The sequence below is a fragment of the Canis lupus genome, chromosome 4 (genome assembly GCF_048164855.1).
Source record: "Canis lupus baileyi chromosome 4, mCanLup2.hap1, whole genome shotgun sequence".
Lineage (NCBI taxonomy): Eukaryota > Metazoa > Chordata > Mammalia > Carnivora > Canidae > Canis > Canis lupus.
Window position 1 is genome coordinate 44,214,851 of NC_132841.1, and position 21,165 is coordinate 44,236,015.

The following is a 21,165-nucleotide window of genomic DNA, read 5'->3' on the forward strand; positions in this document are numbered from 1 at the left end:
ATAGATAAAGCTGTGTTTTGATTTGCATAAACATGATGCCAGCAAATCTAACCCTGGCAGAAATTCAGTTATAAGACTTGCGTGCCTAACTTCTGCTAATTACCACAAGTATCATTATTAAGATTTTTAATATTCAGAGTTGGGATTATAACCATTTTATTTTAGGGCCACATTTATCTTTATTTTGAAAACTTAGTCAAAATGCATAACTGATTTATCAGAGAAAAGGCACGATTACTACTTATAATCAACTTCTACAGTGCAGCATATCAAAAATCAATTATACAGCCCTGAAATCCAGTCATTAAGGATTTAGCTACTAATCTCATTTCATTTTTGTCTTTAGGAAGATACTGCCGTTTGCAACTTTGCAGATACCAGCACAGGAAGAAAAACATGGGAGACTACTGATAACCTAATGTGAGGAATGAAGCTCCAACTAGACAAAGGCAGAACCTTAATATGGAGTGGTCTGGCCCTGCCAAGAGGTAGTGTCCCCTGGGTAGATTTCAATGCAGTAACAGGCCAAAGTTACTACTCAAGTGTTGTGATTCCAAAGTAGTAGTTGAACTCGGCCGTGCTCCATTGTTTATTCTCTTCCCAGTGCTTATCTTAATCTGCAGTTACTTTATTTATTAGTGTACTATCTGCCCCTCCTGTCCCTATCTCCCCCATTTACCACCCCCACTCCCTGACTGTAGCTGCAAGAGGGTAAGGATTTTGCTTGGTGTGCCATGTAGATCCCCAGTGCCTAGCTTGTAGTAGGCGTTCAGTAAATACGTGCCGAATTTAATGAGGACTGGGATCCCTAGAATTATTTCACGCCATGGGGAAAGGGGTTAGCATGATATTAAGAATCAGTCCCTCCTCATGCCAGATAAGTGACTAGGGCAGGAATCAGATTATCTGGATGACTGAGAATTTAATCTGGTAGATGTGGGCTTGGTGGTTAAGGATATTGGCAAGTGAGCCAGACACAAAGATGGAACTGGGACCAAGTCCTGGCTATGCCATTTTCTAGCCAGGGTGCCTTTGCACAGGTTATGTAGCTTCCCAGAACCTGTGTTTCCTCATCTGAAAAACAGAGGTAAGTACCCCCATGGGGCTGTTGAAAATAAGTAAAGCATTTAACATGGTGCTTGCATCATGAAAGTCCTTAATGAGTTTTGTGTGTTAGTTTTTAAAAGATGTAATTTGTTGGTAAGCTGCCTAGTCTGGGGAAGCTATGGTTGGTTAAAACTTTCTACTGTGGTTTGCTTGTGATTTTCTCTTGGGAAGCCTTCCCTGATTGCTTTAGGCTGGCTGACATCTCCTCTGTGATTCTATCAGGTCCTGGATGCTCCTCTCACTTAACCCATTGAATTATCCTGCATCTATATATTCTACTGGATTGTTAACTCATTGAGTATAAAGAGTACATTATAAGATTTTAAGATTTTTGTTTTTCCAGTATTCATCAAATTACTCAGTACACAGTAGGCACCAGGCACCAAGTTGTTTGCCAAATTGGTCAAAGAGTGAAAGCTGAGGGAGAAGATGGCAAGTGTGATAAGAAGACTGAAGCTGTCCCTAGCTAGGGTGTAAGGTAAATTTCCATTTTTTTCTCTTCCTTTCCCCCCTCCCCCCAGAGGGATATGGATTCTATCTTCTGAGGGAAAGACTCATCTTTTCCAGGGAAGAAAAGAGTAATGGAGGCTTGGGGCCTGGGCAATTTCCTCAGCTCTTGAGGAAAGGGTGTATCCCCTACTACTTTGAGGTGATAGATTGGGTGGAACCACTTACCCGGAGCTTCCTGCCAAAGATGGTGACTTTGCCTTTAATCTGTTCCTTTCTTAGGCGCCACTCAATGGAGTTTAGGCCGTTCTCCATGGGCAGGGAGATGTTGCAGCGCCCAATCGTGGGGGTGATGGTGCCTGCTAGGACGTGGGGCTCGCTGTGGAAGCTGACACCCATCCCATTGGCATACATCACCCGCAGGGTACCATTATTACAGAGCTGGTAGCTGTTCCGCACTTGATCTGGAGAAATGTAAGTGGGGGTGGGGATAGGGAAAGAAATTATCCACTCTATTAGTCATAAGAGAACAGAACCCCTATTTTTATAGGTTTCCATGGTACTTTGCAGCTGTCAGTGTAAGGCTGCCTTCAATTAGCACACATACAATGTTAAGGTGAGTAGCAGAGATGCTACTGATCCGTGGAAAGAAAAACATTATTAATATGTGGCACTCCAGAAATAATTATGCTGTGATATTTTTCTTTTACTCACTGAAGACTATTAATAGTACCTTTAAAGATGTCTATTGCCTACACAATTTGTGTCAATCAAATCTCTAATTTTTAACATATATATTTTAGCTTAAATGGGAAAAGAAAGACTAATTTTTTTTCCTTTTGTCTACTGCCATCTAACCTGAAGTTGATGGGCTAGCTACAAATCAGATCAAGAGAAAAAGCAACCTTCCTGCTCCTCATGCTTCTGCTGCTGACTCCACTATGATGCCACCTCTACTCAAGAAAACTCTGAAGAGATTCAAACAGCATAAGGTAGACTGAGCTAGTGGGTGCTGATAACATGCATTTATCTTCCCAAAGGGAATCTACACTAGTCAATCAGACTTCTGACCTTTTTTCTTATCGAAAAGTTCCAGGAAGGAAATGTGAGTCCGAAACTCCTTTTATAGATATATTGCTTCCTGATTATTTGGGCAAAGGAGTCCAGCTGGGCTGGCTTCTGAGATGCTGGCTTTTGGGATACTGAGCAAATGTGTATCTGTCACTTCTGCAACTGCAGCCATCATGCAGAAAGACAGAATCTACATCATTAATCATTTGGCAGAGCAGAAATAGAGTCATTGAAACAGGCTCTGTCGTGGGATAATAGTCCAGAAATGTCACCATTTATCTACTGAGAGGACACTTTTATCCTCTGACAACGGGCTAGCCCACTGACATTATATCTTAATTAAAAGAAAAATTAATCTGCGCAATTCCCTTTCTTGCCAGCTCCTGTGCTTGTCCTGGACTGTGTGTCATGTCAAACAGTACTAGTAACTATGGGGTGGTCAGAAATCTCTGAGATCTTGGCAAGGGATTGCTAAAGGGCTCTGATTCCAGGACAATCAACTCAACAAACAAGTACTTGGAAGAAGGATCAGAATGGCACCAAAAAAGGCAGAGGTGAACCCAAGGGGATAAATAACCTTTGAGAAGGTAACTGTGTGTATTGGGTTAGTGGGGAGTGCTAAAGATGGAGAGGTAAGAGCAAGTGGGGCTGACAACTGACATTTTCAGATAAATATATAGACATCCCCAAATCTCTAGACATTTCGTTTAGTATAGATGACATTCTCCTGAATCTGATTAAGCCATTTTCTACAAGACTGACCTCTTGTAGAATTTGTTTGCTGTGGACACTTGACTCAAATAGCAAGCTAATGGGCGTCTCTGGTCTCTGAAAGTCTTCCGAGGCTTACTTGGGGTCTGTAGGTGAGTTTAGTGGGAAGGGAGCTCACCTTGTACCACTGTGTAGGAGGCCTCTACTGAAGACAGATTGGTAATGACAGTGACGTCGTCATCACGGTTGGAGTTCTCAATGTCAATGGTGATAGACTTCTCCATTTCCCGGTGCAGACTGGTCACCACCCCCGTGGGGCGTGTCACATTGGTCAGGCGGCCCTCATGGTCATAGCTGGAGGACAGACACACTGGTTTAGGAGCACATTTATTAGAGCTGAAGCCTTTCCCACCACCTAGAACCACACAAGGGCCAGAGAGACTGGAAGGTGGAGTGGCTGGGTAGTATATCACACTGAGGCTCCATGGTACCATTAGCAAGACCTGGCACTGGAGACCATCTATGTCCTTGCTCTTCCATACTCATAGTCCTCTGGACAGTCACCCTGGGCCAAGCGCCACCTCCATGCCTTGGCTCAAGCATAGTAGGTTTGGCTGCCTATACCTCTTTCTCTGGGTTTATAGCCCTAAACCACAGCTCCCCAAGCAGCCACCTTAGACCATTTTCCCAATGACTTGACTTGAGCACTGAAGTTTAGGTATACTGGTGATCAAGTTCTGATCCTAGAAAGTTGCCTGATATTGGGCCCTTCTCCTTCATGTAAATCATCTTTATTCTCCTCTTAAAATAACTGTGGAGTTATTTTTTCCACTTCCTTTAGCAAAAAGTCTTGCTGTTCCACTCGGTAGAACATTTTCCCACTCTGGAAGATCCATTTTAAGTAGAAAGCTTAGGCCCTTTAAGGTCTGGATGTAGAAGCCTTTGAGCTTTCCCAGATGAGATGTTACTAGAAAGGGGAGGAAGGTGAAGCAAAGAAAGTAGTTTGCTTGAGCTCTACATGTGACTCCCCCTGGACTGGGGATAAAGACAAAGTTGGTGGGTTCTGAATGATAGAAATCGAAGCTTGTACAGCATGTGGGTGTGGGACAGCTAGTGAACAGAGCCACTGCAGCTTATTTGACTTTGTTTCTTAGGACTACAAAAGCAAATATAGATGGTGCTTGATAAGTGGTTTTAGAATAAAGGAATGCAGACCTGGTAAGTGATTGGAGAAAACATGGTAAGAAATTTTGCTTCTGGGGATGTTTGAAGGCTGAGAACAGAACCACATTAAGTTGCATGACCAGTTGGTCAAAGGTGGTGGGTAGGGGGAGGACTTTGAGCAGGGAGCCCAGCTTTTGGCTCTAGCCAAATCATTTGCCCAGGGCTCTAGGCAATAGGTGGGTTATACCACCAGAATTTTCCAGGTAAATACAGATGGGAGTCAGGGGCTCCCTTTTGTCGTCTTATCTGTTAAGGAAACTGCCTCTTAGGTAAACAAAGATGTTAGTTACTAATAGTGACAAATTAGAATAACCTAAATGATTACTCATCAAAGATTTGTTAAATAAGGATTTATCCATGAAGTAAAAACCTCTAAAGCCATCAAAGTTGAGGACAGTGATTTCTATCTATTGGAATGAAAACATGTATATATTATTGAATAGAAAGAGTGGAGCAGAAAAATATATTCCCCTGATAGTATACAGGGGTGAAAAATGAGTCTATGTAGAATTAATTTTCTCAAAATATAGATATCTCAACATTAAGGATAGTTTTTCTGCATGTGTTTTGTGTGTTCCCATATTTTAGGAATTATTTCTAACCAATATGCCTTACTTTTGTGTTTTATGACTAGAAACAAAAGGTATTTAAATGAATTAGAGAGTAAAAAGACAAAAGATCAATGAGACTAAGAGTTGTTTTTTTAAGAGATAAAATTGACAACCCTTAGCTAGATTCACTAAGAAGAAAAGATGACAGGACACAAATAAAATCAGAAATGAAAGAAGAGATGTTACTACTGATACCACAGAAATACAAAGGATCATAAGAGATTACTACTAAGGAGTTTCAATCAGTAATCAAAAGCATTCCAACAAACAAAACTATAGGGCCAGATGGCTTCACTGGTGAATGCTACCAAACATTCAAAGACTTATTAATAGCAATCCTTCTCAAACTCTTCCAATAAATAGAAGAGGAGGGGAACTATTCCAAACCCATTTTATGAGGCCAGCATTAATCTGCTACCAAAACAAGACAAGGACACCACACAAAAAGAAAATTATAGACCAATATCTCTGATGAATGTAAATGCAAAAATACTCAAATCGTATTCATATTTAAATTAAATGTAGAAAATCATATTCAACAGTATATTGAAAATGGGATTTATTCCAGGGATGCAAGGATGGTTCAACAGATGCAGGAAAAGGATCTGACAAATTTCAACATCTGTTAATGATAAAGTGGGTAAAGAGGGAATGTACTTCAACATAAAAAGGCCATATATGAACGTTCCACAGCTAACATCGAACTTGAAAGCTTTCAGAACAATTAAGGAAGCAAAAGAAATGCATCCAAATCAGAATTAAAACTGTCATTATTTGCAGATGATATATTACATATAGAAAACTTAGAAAACTAAAGACTTAACCTAAAAACTGTTAGAACCAATAAATTCAGTAAAGTTGCAGGATACAAAAATCAATATATAAAAATCTGTTGTGTTTCTATATGCTAGTAACAAACTAGCTGAAAGACAATCCCATTTATGATTGCATCAAAAAAAAAAATAACAAAAGCCTAGTAAAAATTTTAGCCAAGAAGGTAAAAGACTTCTTACACAAAAAGCTACAAGACATTGATGAAAGATATTCCATGTTCGTAGACTGGAGAAATTACAATGTCCATACAATTCAGTGTAATTCCTAACAAAATTCCAATGGCATTATTCACAGAAATAGGACAAACAGTCCTAAAATTTGTATGGAATCAGGGAAGATGCCTCATGGCCAAAACAATATTGAGAAAGATGTGTAGAGCTGAAGGCATCATGTTCCCTGATTTCAAAATATATTACAAAGCTATAGTAACCAAAACAGTATCGGATGGACATAAAAACAGACATACAGATCAACAGAGCAGAACTGAGAGCCCAGATATAACCCATATGTATATGATCACTTAATTTACCACAGAGGCAAGAATATACAACAGAGAAAGAACAGTCTCTTCAATAAATGGTGTTGGGAAAACTGGACAGCCATGTGCGGAATCATGAAACTAGACCATTATTTACACAATACACAAAAATTGACTTGACCTGAAACTATAAAACTAGAAGAAAACCTAGGTGGTAATCTTCTTGACAGTCTTGGCAATTTTTGATTTGGCAATAAAGGCAAAAATAAACAAGTGGGACTGCATCAAACTAAAAAGCTTCTGCACAGTAAAGGAAACCATCAACAAAATGCAAAGGCAGCCTACTGAATGGGAGAAAATTTGTGCAAATCATATATCTGATAAAGGGTTAATATCAAAAAATAAAAAGAACTCATACAATTCAATAGCAAAAAAAGTGAACAACTGGATTAAAGAATATACAGAGTCTGAATAAAGAAGACACACAAAGGGCCAACATATATATAAAAAGGTGCTCAACACCACCAATCCTGGGAAATGCAAATCAAAACCATAATGAGGCATTACCTCACACTTATCAGAATGTCTGTTATCAAGATAAGAAATAAGTGTTGGCAAAGATGTAGAGAAAAGGAAACCTTTGTGCACTGTTGGTAAGAATGTAAATTAGAGCAGCCATTATGGGACACAGTAGGAGGTTCCTCAAAAAATTGAAAATAAAACTATCATATGACTTAGCAATTCCACTCGGCCATAAAATGAAATCTTGCAATTTGTGACAACATGGATGGAACTCGAGGGCATTATGTTAAGTGAGAGAAGTTAGAAACAAATACCAAATATGATCTTATATGTGGAATCTTTTCTTTTTTTTTTTTTTTTAAGATTTTTATTTATTTACTCCTGAGAGACAGAGAGAGAAGCAGAGACATAGACAGAAGGAGAAGCAGGCTCCTCAGAGGGAGCCCCATGTGGACTCGATCCCCAGATCGGGATCATGCCCTGAGCCAAAGGCAGACGCTCAACCGCTGAGCCACCCAGGAGTCCCTATATGTGGAATCTTTAAAGCAAACAAAACCCTGAGTTCATAGACACAGAGAACATCTTGGTGGTTACCTGAAATGGGAGATAAGTAAAATGGGTGAAGGGGGTCAAAAGGCACAAATTTCCATGTATAAATAAATTGTGGGGATAAATGTACAGTATGGTGATAGGTAATAATACTGTGTTGCATATTTGAAAGTTTTTAAGAGAATACATCCTAAAAGTTCTCATCACAAGGAGAACATTTTTGGTAACTGTATATGATGGATGTAGACTAGACTTATAGTGGTGATCATTTCACAATATATGCAAATATCAAATCATTACATTATATGCTTGAGTATGTCAGTTTTACCTCAATAAAAACAAGTTAGAAAATAAAACACTTCTAAGTGTTTGCGTATGGGGTGCCTAATGGAGTACTAGGTACCAGACTATATCCTCAACTCATGCAGCCAAGCAGAGACTATATGAGGAGTTCCATGATCTGGGATCCAGGCAAAGCTTTAATTCCAGTGCACCTGGACATGTATGATGGTGTAGGTTGCTGTGCTTCTTTATGAGAACAGTAATAGAAACTGGAGAGTCTACTTTTTGGGGAACAGAGGATTGGGGTTGAGGCCAGGATCTCAGGATCTACAGGAAGAAAAACATTTTCTCTTTAACTTTCAAAGAATAGTAAGTTTTCTACAGCTGTGCTTATTTGCCTGTGGAGTATCTTCAGAATCAGATCTCTTTGCAAGTAAGTCTACACATAGTTGGAAGGAGCTCTGAGTTCCAATAATGGGATCTCAAGGCCACTCAATAGAACCACTATAGCCTTGGCCCATGTGGGGCTAAAGGGTGCTTTTGATTCATTTTATTCAGCAAGTATTTACTGAGTGCCTACTATAAGCCAGGCATTGTTCAAGGCACTGGGGACATGACTATGGATGAAAATCCCTGCCTCTATGATGTGTACATGATGGACAGGGCAAAAATAAACCATGATTTAAAATACAGAGTATGTCAGATGGTAACAAGTGGTAAGGATTAAAATAAAGGAGGGAGAGAGAGAGAGTGTGTGTGTGTATGTAGGAGTGGTTGTAATTTTAAGTACAGTCCTGTGCCTTTCAGGGATGGAGACAGGCTGCTCTTTCCCAGCTGACCATGTGTAAAACTACTACAAAACAAAAGGAATCAGCCCTCTTTTTAGGAGGAACAAGAAAACCTAATGCATTTGAACTTGTATAATTGAGAATTTGTGATAATTGGATTTATCTACATTATCAAAAAAGCAGCTCTACAAGACAGAAAAAAAATCAAGCAGTTTACATGTAACTCATGAACTTTTTTTAAAAAAAGCATTCTGCATACATATGTGTGTGTGTGTGTGTATTTTTTTTTTTTTTTTTTATTAAACTAGGAACTCCTGGAAAATACTCCCCCAGTTAGAGCTAGCCTGTCAAGATGCACCTAAGCCCGAGCTTCTTTATTATGGTCTCTAAGAAGTCAGGCCTAATTCAGACTGGCCTCCTGAGAGTGACACTGTTTTGTCCTCAATCATGTCAGCCAACAAATTATCCCTGAAATACACTTGGATCTTTAGGTGGAACTGCTAGCGGGAAATGTGATAATCTACGAGGTATTTGGGTTATAGTATAGTTTTAACCTAAGTTGGTGTGAGAGCTAAAGATGGGACTCAGACGGTGCCTTCAGGGACAGAGTCACTGACTGGTAAAGTGTGATCAAGTCCCAGTGCCCTGAAGGATGCTAGGATGCTTCAGAAATCTGAGAAAGACAGCTTTGCCCAAAGAAAAAAGAGAGCAAGGGAAAGCAATTCTGCAATACAGGAAATTTCCAGCAGGTGGCAACAGCTTCCTTTTCATTCTCCCAAACCCATTTGCCTACCAACTGGAAGTGAACATTCCTGGACTTAGGAGTTATCCACAATGGGTCTTCTGTTCTCTCTCTCATCCCCCATTTCCCTCTGCAACAACGCCTCCCCACCTTACTAAGTTCTCAGCCAGCAGCAACACCTAGACAGAAAGCAAGCAAGGACTCCAAACGCAAGCTTAATCGGATCCTTCACCATCAAGGAGGGTCAGATACTTGCAAATTCCATCACAGTCTCAGCGGTGACTGGGGGAATCACCCTTAGCAATTTTCCCCAACCAGCATCCCACTGGTTAATACTGGCAGCAGTGACAGGCAGTGTGACCAAGTGCTGCCTGCAGGAATGGTAGAAAACAGCTTTTTGGCAAAACAAACAGCAGGACTATTAAGTATGAGATAATTGTTAGGGGAAATATGGCCAGCTCTCACATCTTTTAATATACCTAGCACTTTATCTCTATTGATCTGCTTCTGCTAAGGAGGAAATTCAGAGTTTATCTACCTGTCTGTGCAATCAAGTGTGTTGCTGGACCTACTGGCAAATTACAGGAGTCCCACCAGGATCTTGCCTTTTAGATTCTAATTTCCGCACCCATGGCAAACATGAATAATCAGCAAAGTTAATGAGCACTTGCTCTCCCAGGTGCCGTGCATGTCCAATATCCTGAAATTGGAAGGGCAAGCAGGCAAAAGGAATCACCAGCCCCTGTAAGGAGGATGTTCAGTATCAGAGACCCAATAGTGCAAGTCACTCAGGAGTCAGGGAGAGAGGGGACATGAATATCTTGAGGCTACAAGTTGACTTTTAAGTCAGGAAGACAATGTGACTAAATAATTCTAAAAGCTACGTGGACAGCCAATCCTGCTGCCAGCTAGGGTAGGGTGATGTTGAGAAATACTTTACAAATGTACTTACTCATAGAAGGTTGTCCATCCTGTTTCATCACTCTTGGTAGCTAGAAGGCCAGTGTTCCCATCATAGGTCATGAGACCAAGCTCCAGGTTCTGTGTGGATACGACTTTGAGACCTCCGTTGGTGCCCACTGTGAGGGTGATGATCTGGTTGTCAGGCATGAGCAGGTGGCGGGGCATGCCACTACTGTCCCGACGGATCTTCAGGGAATTCCCATTATTGTCAATCAATTCAGTGACATCATTGTCGGCACTGTAAGTGAAATTGTACAAGTACTCCCCCGTCACCAGGCTCACAGTGTACTGGTGGATGCCATCGGCATTGAAAACATACAACTCCTGTTCTCCAGGGGATGCAGCCTCATACTGGTTGAAAGCATTAAGAACAGGCTTGTTTTTGCTGACCGCCCTGATCCGAATATTTCCAAGGTCTGCGATGTAGATGGTTCCATCTGGAGCTACAGCTAAGGATGATGGGGAATTCAAGATGGCATCAGTTGCATAGGCGTCATCTCCTGAGTAGCAGTTGCAGTTGACATCGTTTTTGCAGTCACAGTCTGAGGCAGCCCCAGCTAAAAGGCAGATCTCCCCATTGGTTGTTACCTGGCGTAGACGGTTAATCTTCTTCTCATCCGTCTCGGTGATATAGAGGACTCCAGTGTGAGAAATGGCAATGGCACTGGCTGACTCCAGAGCAGAGTGAATGGCTAGTTTGCTGAGTGAGTAGTCAATTCCAGGAACCTGGCAGTGCATGGGGCGTCCCGCGATGATGCTGACTTGGTGATTCTCAGTGATTCGAAGGATGACGTTGTTCTCAAGAACATACAGGGAGTTGTCCATGGGGTTGACGGCAAGGTCTGTTGGCCACTCCAGGCGAACCTGTGGGTGACATGGCATCAAATTAAAGAGCAGCCTCTAATATGCCCAACATTTAACCGGAGGGCACGTATATTGGTTTTATGCAGCTGGGGAAAAAAGACTTTTTACCCACACTGTATGAGAAGTGCCCATTATCAAACCACTTGCCTACTGCCCATGTCGAGTGTACACAATGAAGAAGAGGCCATGTAACAAGCATCCGTTATATCACTTGCTGTGGCTACAGTAGGTCACCAGCTCTACCCATGATGCTTTTCTCAGCCCCAGATGATTAGAACAAGGTCAGAGTCATCATGTACAGTTGTATAGGTAATTCACTGCACAAGGGGCTAATGTAATCCATCCCATCCTCTGCTCACTAAAGAGGCTATGTTCATTTAGAGGCAGCACTTTTTATCTAATGCACAGAAGGAGCCATGCTGTTTGGAAGGTGGCCCTGACCCAAGGGCCACCAATGCACAGGTTGGCTACTGAACTACAAGTTGAGCATTTGCTTGATGAACTGGACCTTCTCTGCAAAACTGAAGCAACAATCTCAGTGGCAAGTTGTCAGTTTGCTGTGGAATCTGAGATGAAATTAATGAGGTAGACTGAAGGTGGAACAGGCCCTTATAGGAAGGGCAAACATATAACATCCAGTTTCTCCTGCTATACATTTGAGTGAGCCTCTATTTTCTGCCCCCTAAAGAGCCCATACTAAAGGAATATCACTTGAAGGAATATTGTAGATGGCTCTGCTTTAGTTTACTACTGCACAAAGTAAAGGTTTATATAGTGAGGATGCAATCATTTCAGATTAACAGGGAAGCTCTGATTGACATATAACACAGTATAGTACATTCTCAAACCTGCAATAATGATGGGTAAGAGAGGTAATTACACAGTAACTCCTACCCTGTAATCTGCCACGGCTGGAGTGTGTCACCAGCTCCACTTTCTGAGCAGAACTCCCTCCTTCCCCCTCCACAGCTCTCCTTTTTCTCTTGCACTCTCTCTCATTCCTATCTGACATTTCTCATTCCATCTTGCTGTCTACTTCATCTCAAGCCTTCTTCAAACAAACCTGTAATCCATATCTATATCTCTTCCTCCCACTTCACTTTCAACCCAAACAGGCTGCAGGTGAGACTTCAGGCCAAGAACCAGAGGTGGCATAGTGATGAGAAATAAGGAAGTCCCACCTGGGCTACATCCATGCTGGAGTCACAGCTCAGTGGCCGGACAGCAGTGAGGTCATTGGAGCCCAGCAAGGTAGAGATGATTCCATTCTGGTCGACCTTCCGGATCATGGTGGCATCGACAAAGTACATGAGCCCATTCTTGTCTACTGCAATACCTGATTAAGATAAAGAGTGGCAATATGTCTCTTGGCAAGGAGTAGGGCTTGTAGGATGGTGTAGGTGGGGATGCCCTATTGGACGTTATCTTTCTTGATCTTCTTGGACCAGGGACCTCACTGGATGGATTAGTAGTCTTAGAGCAGTGGCTCTTAACCTTTAAAGGTAACACCCTTTCTCATGAGTACTGTGCTGAGACCTGCATAATTCCTGGGGTGCTGGCTGTATTACCACCCAATTGAAGAATGAACTTTGGGCTGCAAATGAACCAAGGCTGCAAATGAATGACTGGGGAAATAACTTGGCATCTGCTCTCTTCAGAAAAGAAGTTATTTCCCAAGTTCATTACTTGAAAAATTATTGGTAGTAAATTACTTGAATACCCTTCACAACTAATTACAACAATGAGGTTGAGAAACAGTGATTCTTGTAGTCATAGACTCCCAATTCAAAATATATCCTCCAGGAAACATTCCCAATTAAGCCTTGACTCCACTCGGTATGCCCTGGGGGAACACCTGTGCTAGCACTCTCTTGGTAAGATGTATGCAGTGGCTTCTATTTCGTTGGCCCGTTCACCCTCGTGCCCAAGCCCAAGGCTCCTCATTCTTAATTCATACTGTCAGATCCTTCAGTGGTAGCTAAAAATACTAATAAGAATTGGGCCATCAAAGGACCAATCGGTCTTTAACCCTACGTATCCTTGGTCCTTTTCAAACAGAGATCCATAGGTTCTGAGAACACTTCTCCTCCCCCCAATCCCAGGTCCTTGGAGATTATACCCATTCTTAACTGTTATAATTTATTGGGCACTCAGAAAATGTCAGGGATTGTGCTTAAGACTATACATACTATTGTCTAACATGAACATCTGAGAGTGGTTGGAGGCTCCCACTGGGCTCTGTTCTGTCTCCAGCCCACACAGTTGGCACTCTGGCTCATGGAGCTAATGTTTCCCTCTGACTATGACTGGCAACAGTCAGAAATCTCCTGGAGCAACCCACCCCATTTTCCATTTGTTGTCTATGTGGGTGATGAAGTTTACCTTGGATAAACACATTTTTTTTTTTAAACACCCACACACCAAAGAAACCTATCAGAGTTAAACCATTGTAGAGAAAGCTGTATTTGGGACTGCCTGGGCTTAGTTCACTTCCAGTTAAGAAGAAAGCCAAGCTTGTGGCAAGCTTCTTCTGGGGGAGGGGGCTTTCTTCCTTTGTAGCCTTTACCTCGAGGGCTCATCAGGGTGGCATCCACAGCCTTCCCTCCATCTCCACAGCGGGCTTCATCAAAGGGCAAACATTGCTCTCCAGTCCCTGCCACCACTTCTGAATTCCCAGCCAGGTCCTTAGCACCGCTCAAAGACTTGACTCGGTAGATTCGCCGACTGTTGGTGTCAGACACATAGAGAGAGCCGGACACGGGGTCTACTGCCAAATAGTACTTGTGTGCTGGATTGTTGCTTTAGAAGAAGCACAAAGAGAAATGAGAAGGGGGCTATGCAGCTGGTCTACTTGATCAAAGAGGTGACAAAAATCCTGCAAGACTCTAACCATTTCTAGTGTCTTTCCACTTTATTGAACTGGAAAGAATCTAACATAACAGCTGAGTGTTCCAACATATCATGGCTCTTAGCTAGTGACTTCTAATTGGACCTAAGCTTCTCAAGCTATGCAGAGAGTTTATCATTTCAATCGTACTAAAACACCACTGCTTCATTTAGCTGGTACAAAAGGTCCCACTCTGGTCCTGCTTTGGTGTTTGTGTTTGTGTGTATCAGTCTTTATTTCCCCCTAGGGGTTTGATATGTTTCTCAAGTGGGATTGAGGAACACTTCCATGAGACAAGGTTTTCTTTTTAGTTCATGCTTCCTCAATGCCTCCAGGGTACCACTAGATCATTAAGACTGGGGGGCTCCCTGAGAGACCCCCAATCCTCAGCCTCACATCTTTTCCACTATTTCTCAGTGTGGATATGAATAAAGTTGGCTTTTGGAGGAGGGGGGAGGGTAAATTTGATGTCTAGCTGGTATCACACCCAGAATCTGGATTACTGAGGGAGGAGATACAGTTTTTATATTTTGAGTAATAGTGAGGTCACAGATGTAGACCAAGATTTGCCAGGGCCCTAAGCCACACTAGGAGAGAAATACCCTAGTATGAGAGAAATGTAACTGAAAGGCACTAAGCCTCAGAGACCTGGACCTCTTTCTCTGCCGTGCATCTAGCTGCCCTCTGTGTTGCTGATTAGGACAGGACTAAGACATGGGAAACTCTAAACTTAACACTGGCTGACCCAGCTGGTGACCTGAGCTAAGTCTTTTGGCCATTCTGGGTCATAGATTGCTTATTTGGATAATGAAGAAATCAGATAATTGCTCATGCCCTTTTGGCTCAAAGCCTACGGTTTCTTCCCTTTGCAGTGTCTGTTACTTGTTGGAGGTTGAGACCAGAATAGGTGCTTATGCTATTCCTATACTGGTTGTTACAATCACGGCCTCTAGGATACCTCTACTGAATGCCTCTCTGCCCTAGTGTGGTAGATAAGGTTTTGATGCCACATGCCAAAAATGAGCACAGGCCTCTTGTTTTTCAGTTATTTTTCCATTGTAGTTTGGAATTACGGGAGGAAAAGGGATGGGAGAGGTGAAGGAAAAGTGAGGGTGACAATAGTGTTGGATGCATTTGTCCTGTAGACATTAACTGCTAAATTACTAATTAAAACACCCCCATTTGGGTTCTTCCCTGATTTAAGGAAGAAAAGAACTAGGAAGCTATTTTAGGAACAGTTTGTGAATCGAGACCATCTTTAATTCCACTTTCTCCTCAGGTTGCTATTAAGACACATAATTGAACTAGAAGTCAAGGTCTTTCTAAAATTCCAGCCTAGATAACTAGTTTAAAAGAGTAGGCTACCAAGGTTCTTTTTCTTTCCTTCCTTCTTCTTCCTTCCTTTCTTTTTTTTTTTTTGGCTATTAAGTCTTTAGAGAATATCCACATATGCAAAACAAATTAGGGCAGAAAGGGAAAACTTCATGCCATTTTTTAATTAGATGCTGTACTTTGTTACTGAATGAATAGTAGCTGGCGTGATCAACAGAAGGATCAGGGCACTGCACATCTGTGCCTATCTATGAGCAAGATAATTAATTCTGGACTTTCTAGGGAACCCGATTCAAAGAGGCTTTTCAAAAATTCTGGTAGAAGAGCAGACTTTTGAGGGTATGTGGGGTCAGTTCTTGCTGGGGTCTTATTCTTCCCCCATGGTGTCATATTCATTCCCACCAAGATTCTTGAAGACTCTCAGGTAGATGGACAGCCATGCTTCCACATCTGTGGCTCTGGTGAAGGTCAAATGGGATATGTGAGTTTGAATGGGGGGTGTCCTTCCAGGGCATTGTTACCTTTTTTTATTTGACTCAGTCTATAAGCAGCTAGTTTGGGAGTACTGGTGGAAGAGGCCAAGAGTTCATATGCATAGCTTTTCTACTGACTTTGATGATCTTGTACAACTTGTCTCTACTCTATGTCTAATTCTCACATAACATCAGGAAGAAGCCCCTTTCATGTTTCATTTCAAGAAGTAAGAAGAAGCATTCCCTGGAATATTAAAATATGTTTTCTTTTTCTCTCTTCTTCCAAAGAAAAGGGTCACTTTTCTTCCATTTTAGGGCAACCTGGAGTTTTTCCTAACTTTGTAATGGGAAGCTCCCCAGAGCCCTATGCGTAACTATGCATGCCTGTTGTACACTATATATGTGAATTATACCAATATGGTTTTAAATGATAACCTGGAGCAGTTGAATGACAAAGGTTATTTAGACAAAAAGTACTTGGTTTATACCCTTCATACTACTTAAAAGTGATTTAACTCCATGAAAATTCCCAATGCATCTGACTGTTGGATTTGTTCTGACCAGCAGATTGGCAATTAACTGTTTTTTTTCTTAAATGACCATATATCCAGGGGAAAAAATATTAATGAGTTGAAAATGAGTTTTTGACCCGTTTCCAGTTCATTAAAGCTTTTGTGAACCCAGTCCAGCATTTACAAAAGCCAGAAGTTTGCCTCAACTGTTTAGCCCAATTATGGACCGCACTGAGCAGTCGGGATAAAAGTTCGCTGAGGGTTCATTATCTTGCACTTGCATCTCCCGGAAATTCTAATTACTGTCAGCTTATTTGGTTGCTTTTTGACTGCATTTCATAATTGCTAAAGCTTATCATATCCACAACACACAATTAGCACATAAAAAAGTTACTATATTTGGTACATAAAAATACACAACATTACACAAGGAGCACAAAACAAAAAGCAAACACAAGGAAGCAAACGAACCATATCAAATTATACGGGAAAGAGTTTTTTGTCTTACCTATGTTTAAACTCTTTATTTCTTTATAGAAAGAAAACAGAAGGAAAAAGAACAAACAGTTAGCTGAAGAATTGATGATAAAGCAAACACAACATTTTCATTTCTTGTATAAAAGGGCCCAAAAAGGCAGTCTTTTTTTTCCCCTTCTAGCTGACAGCTCCTGGCTCAACTACTTGGGAAGTACCTCTGATTTTGGACTCCTCCAGGCCATTGAAAAATCTAGACAAGAATGCTTGAATTCTCTGACCAGCTTTGTGACTGTCACATCACACAGGTGGCAACAGGTGAAACAGGTCTTCTGGCTAATGAAAGGATGGCAAAGAGGTTATCTCCTGAGTACCAATACCTATTGACTAGTAATGGCTGCTAGGAGGGCGGGAGAAGGATTCTGAAGCCCAATATAAGATCAGCAGTAAAGAGTGCTGTGACTCATTTGTAATGTCTGTCTTGGGTGTGGGAGGGAACCTGGTGCCACCTGTGCCATCTATTTGCCTTTGGTGCATTACAGGGTAGAGTCAATACCACCCGAGAAAGCCTTTTCCCAAATCCATCTGCAGTCTGGCAAACATTCTGTTGAACCCTGAGAGTCTCAACCATTTCCTATCCCTGCCCTATGACACCTTCCCTCTCCCTATCTCATTTTGCATATGTGGGACCCCAAGTATGCATTCTTTCTTACAGATAACACCCATACATGAAATTCATGGGTATTAATATTCTCTCATAATTGGAGCCAAAGATTTCAGTTACCATTCATTTTTTTGAAAAGTGGTAAAAGTTTTGCTGGATTTTTTTTTTTTTTTTTTGGAACAAAAATACATCATGTCAATTTCAACAGGAAAGTGGCTAAGAAGTTAATAACATCAGGGCAAAGAGAACAAAGTCTAAGGCCTCAATAAAGAGGACTGCTTCTCATTCCTGAGGCTTCTAGGCCACAGTGGAAGGAATTCCTAACCCCTTTTTCCCTTTTGGCTGAGGGAGGACGCTTCAGGGAAGGGACATAGAGGGTTCAATGCCACGATTCCCGCTTAGGTGCAGCCCAGGCCTCTGCCAGGGGCCATGATTAGTAGTGGGTTTGCACAGGGATTACATTTTTATATTTTATTCCAACGTGTTAGTTTTCGTTAAAAAAAAAAAAGTTAATTAAATGATGCTGATAACTCCTGAGCTCTGACTGACATGGTGCAATTTAAGATTCATTCTGCAAAGCCTGGTGTGTCAGGGTGGCAGCCGGGAATTCTCGCGTCTATTTTATATTGCTTAATGAAAGTGAAATGTTATCTGCCACCAGTGGTAGTCATATTTGGCTCTTAATTATTGCAATATCAATTCCAGTTTTTTAGTCAAGATTTTGTGAAAAGACTGGATGGGATTTGGGTCTGCAGACCTGACCTACTTCTTTCCTAAGAACATCTGCTTTAAGTTGATTAATATAATATCTATGCTGGGGAAAGAAGAAGGGCAGGAGTAGGGGACCAAGTCACAGAGGGTACAGTCCAAATGATCATATGGATATGAGCTGTGGAGAAAGGCTGAGGTCACTGCTACTCCAGTCCAGGACCATTGGCAGGGTGGGTGCTTAGCAGCCAACAACCCAAAACAACGGCATTGAGTCAGTCTATGTAGATTAGCACTGGTGTGTTACTTACAAAGGACAGGGCTAGGTTTTGTCTATGGCTCAATAATGCAAATCCTTTAGGCGCAGCCTTTGAAGGCAAAGTAATGTTTTGGATTCAAGAATCGAGATGGCTCAGCTTTGTACACTGTGAAGGTTCAATGATTCCTCTGTGGGGCCTTCAGGGCCTCTCTAAGCATGCTCGGTTTATCATGCAGAACCCTCATCAGGCTGTCTTGTGATTTATGCACGTGTATTTGTCTTCCTCACTTTGTTGTGAATGGAGCAAGTAAATATAGACATGACATACTCCTCTCCATAGTGCTGATTCTTAGTAGGCAGCCCCGGAGAGAGTAAGGACTGGGAAAATCGGTTCTTGAGTGACAAAAGGAAAGAATGAGGCTGCTTCTCTTAGTGCTGGGCAGATCATGGCTTGGACTTGTTCCAATCCCTCATGTTCTGCTCAGAATCACAAAGCTGCAATCAGTTGAGACTACTGCCTCTTTCCTTTCCAACTCTCTCCGTGCCGCAGAGTAGGGTGGAATTGGAGTGGTCATGGTTTTCCGTTTGAGTTCTAATAAAAGAGAAGTTACTTGGGATAAATTTAGTTTAGTCATAGGGGGACATGCTTATATGGCTCAGGAGTCCTTTCACTGTCTAGTTAGAGTATTGCTAGTGCTTCTGGCATAGGAGGGGCTTTTAGGTATACTCCCACCTCATCGTGCAGATTTATCGAGCATTATTACTGGAAGTGTAATGCCCAATGTCACCAAATGGATGTGGTGTGGCTTGCTCTGAGTGGGCCTCTAGCTCATTCTGTTGCTGTTATGGCCTCCACAACTTGAGAGACATGGAACCAAGGACAAATTCCAACAAAAGGCAGGATACCGGTCTGTGTCTCCTTTAACTGGAGCAATGTATCTTGAGCCCCCAGTGTGCACCAGGCACTGCCCTAGGCATCAAGGGGCAAAAGATGCCAAAGGTACCTGCTCTACAGAAGCTCACACACTAGTGCCCTAAAAGACTTACACAGAATATTTTACTATTACCAGGACATCAATGACAAGCTGGTTAATGAGTATCAACTCAAAGACTATTTATTCACTGTGCGAGGAAACCTGAAATACCCAGAAATACTGTGAAAGAAGCTTGATAAGGTTTTCTTAAATTTTAGGACTCTAACAATTTTTATGACATCACCAGTAATCCAGTTGTGAACATGAAACAACATTTACTAATTTATCAATAATCTGAAACAGATTTTGACTATATTTGTCCTAGAGGGAAGAAAATATTGCTCTATTCTTTCTATAGATGACATTACAAAATCACTGTCATATTAAAAGATGATCGAAGAGTATGCAGCCAAAAAGTGTAGGAAAACAAGTATCATGGAAGTGTAATAATAGTAGTTAATGAATAAAAAAATTTAGGTAATTTATCTGGATTTTGTGATGTTTGTACTAGCTGTCAGCTTTTCAAAATGTGTAATTTGTTTTGGTTTCTTTCTCATCCTGAATAATATTCAGTTTCATTCTGAAATTATTTAAGATTCAGGCCCAACTTGGACCTTAAAAAGATAGTTCTGAAAACAGTACCAAGAAGTGCCCAAATTTTATGGGGATCTTGTTGCTATTGTTATTCTAGGAAGGATTGCTGTGTTACATTTTGTCTCTTGACCTTGGTGTTTATACCCTGACCACACAGGGAAAGCATTTTCTCTGTAACTAGAGCCATATAGTCCTCCCTCACCTTCTCTACTGGTATCAAGCAGGATCTGTTCTCATGGACATTCTCAGGCAAAGCTTTGGTGAAGCTTTCTTCCAACTTCTGCTCCCCTTGCCCTCCTTCCTAATCTCCCACTCTCCTGTGGCTCTTTCCTCTCCAGCACTAACACGTCTAGACTGGACAATTCTCTTCCCTGAAGATCTTCCCTGAAGCAATGTTGCTGTTGCCCTACTTCAACAGCACCATCAGAATCTCAGCAGGGGATGTGTTGTTGTTGTTGTTGTTTATTGGAATTCAATTTGCCAACATATAGCATAACACCCAGTGCTAGGGGATGTGTTTTAGTGTGTGTGTGTGTGTGTGTATGTAGTATTTTATATTTGAAAAATAATTTTTTTTTAGAATTCAAACATTATGGGAAGTGTGAGATTCTTATGTTTAGCACAAGAGGCCAACTTAAGAAAAGACAGAGAGGCACCATCCCATACCTTACAATTTATTGCCTTATATTGGGATCCAATCCCTAAGATGTCCTCAAATTGAGGAGGAAGGAAAGATTTTCCTATGCCAGAAATTCATTCTAGGATGTTAGTGACTGACAAATGTACTCTATAAAGCTTGAGTTTTCCAAGGATCACCTGGAGAGGGTATAGTTTTAAGAAAGGAAATGGGCTGCAAAGGGTGGGATATCAGATTTTTGAGGAAGTGGGTGTTGAAAATGTCTTGAATGCTGGTGGAACTGAAGCATACAAATGATAACCCTTTTACCTAAGTAGAAGACTCTTTTTAACATTGGAAGTCTTCCAAGTGTGTAGAACTCTGCCCTTATATGTTTTGGACCGGCAAAGAAAGGAGGAAGAGAGGACATAGTGAAGGAACTATGGGAGCATTTATATATAATTCTGATTCAGAGGCTC

The 21,165-nt window shown here is 41.4% G+C and overlaps 1 protein-coding gene and 1 long non-coding RNA gene across 9 annotated transcripts in view; one reads left to right on the top strand and one right to left on the bottom strand.

Annotated features, from left to right (window-relative positions):
• Nucleotides 1–530, top strand: part of LOC140632336 (uncharacterized) — a 49,878-nt gene extending 49,348 nt beyond the window's left edge. Inside the window, exon 3 of the long non-coding RNA XR_012029854.1 lies at nt 347–530. This is a non-coding gene — a long non-coding RNA (uncharacterized lncRNA). The remainder of the gene's footprint in view (nt 1–346) is intronic.
• Nucleotides 1–21,165, bottom strand: part of TENM2 (teneurin transmembrane protein 2) — a 1,505,907-nt gene that overhangs the window by 39,009 nt on the left and 1,445,733 nt on the right. For all 8 annotated transcript variants that reach the window (XM_072824231.1, XM_072824230.1, XM_072824229.1 and 5 more), the window contains 6 exons: nt 16,906–16,926; nt 13,760–13,992; nt 12,375–12,529; nt 10,319–11,193; nt 3,515–3,690; nt 1,783–2,018 (listed from right to left, as the gene is read on the bottom strand). In XM_072824231.1, the coding sequence (XP_072680332.1) occupies nt 1,783–2,018; nt 3,515–3,690; nt 10,319–11,193; nt 12,375–12,529; nt 13,760–13,992; nt 16,906–16,926 (1,696 nt within the window). The remainder of the gene's footprint in view (nt 1–1,782; nt 2,019–3,514; nt 3,691–10,318; nt 11,194–12,374; nt 12,530–13,759; nt 13,993–16,905; nt 16,927–21,165) is intronic.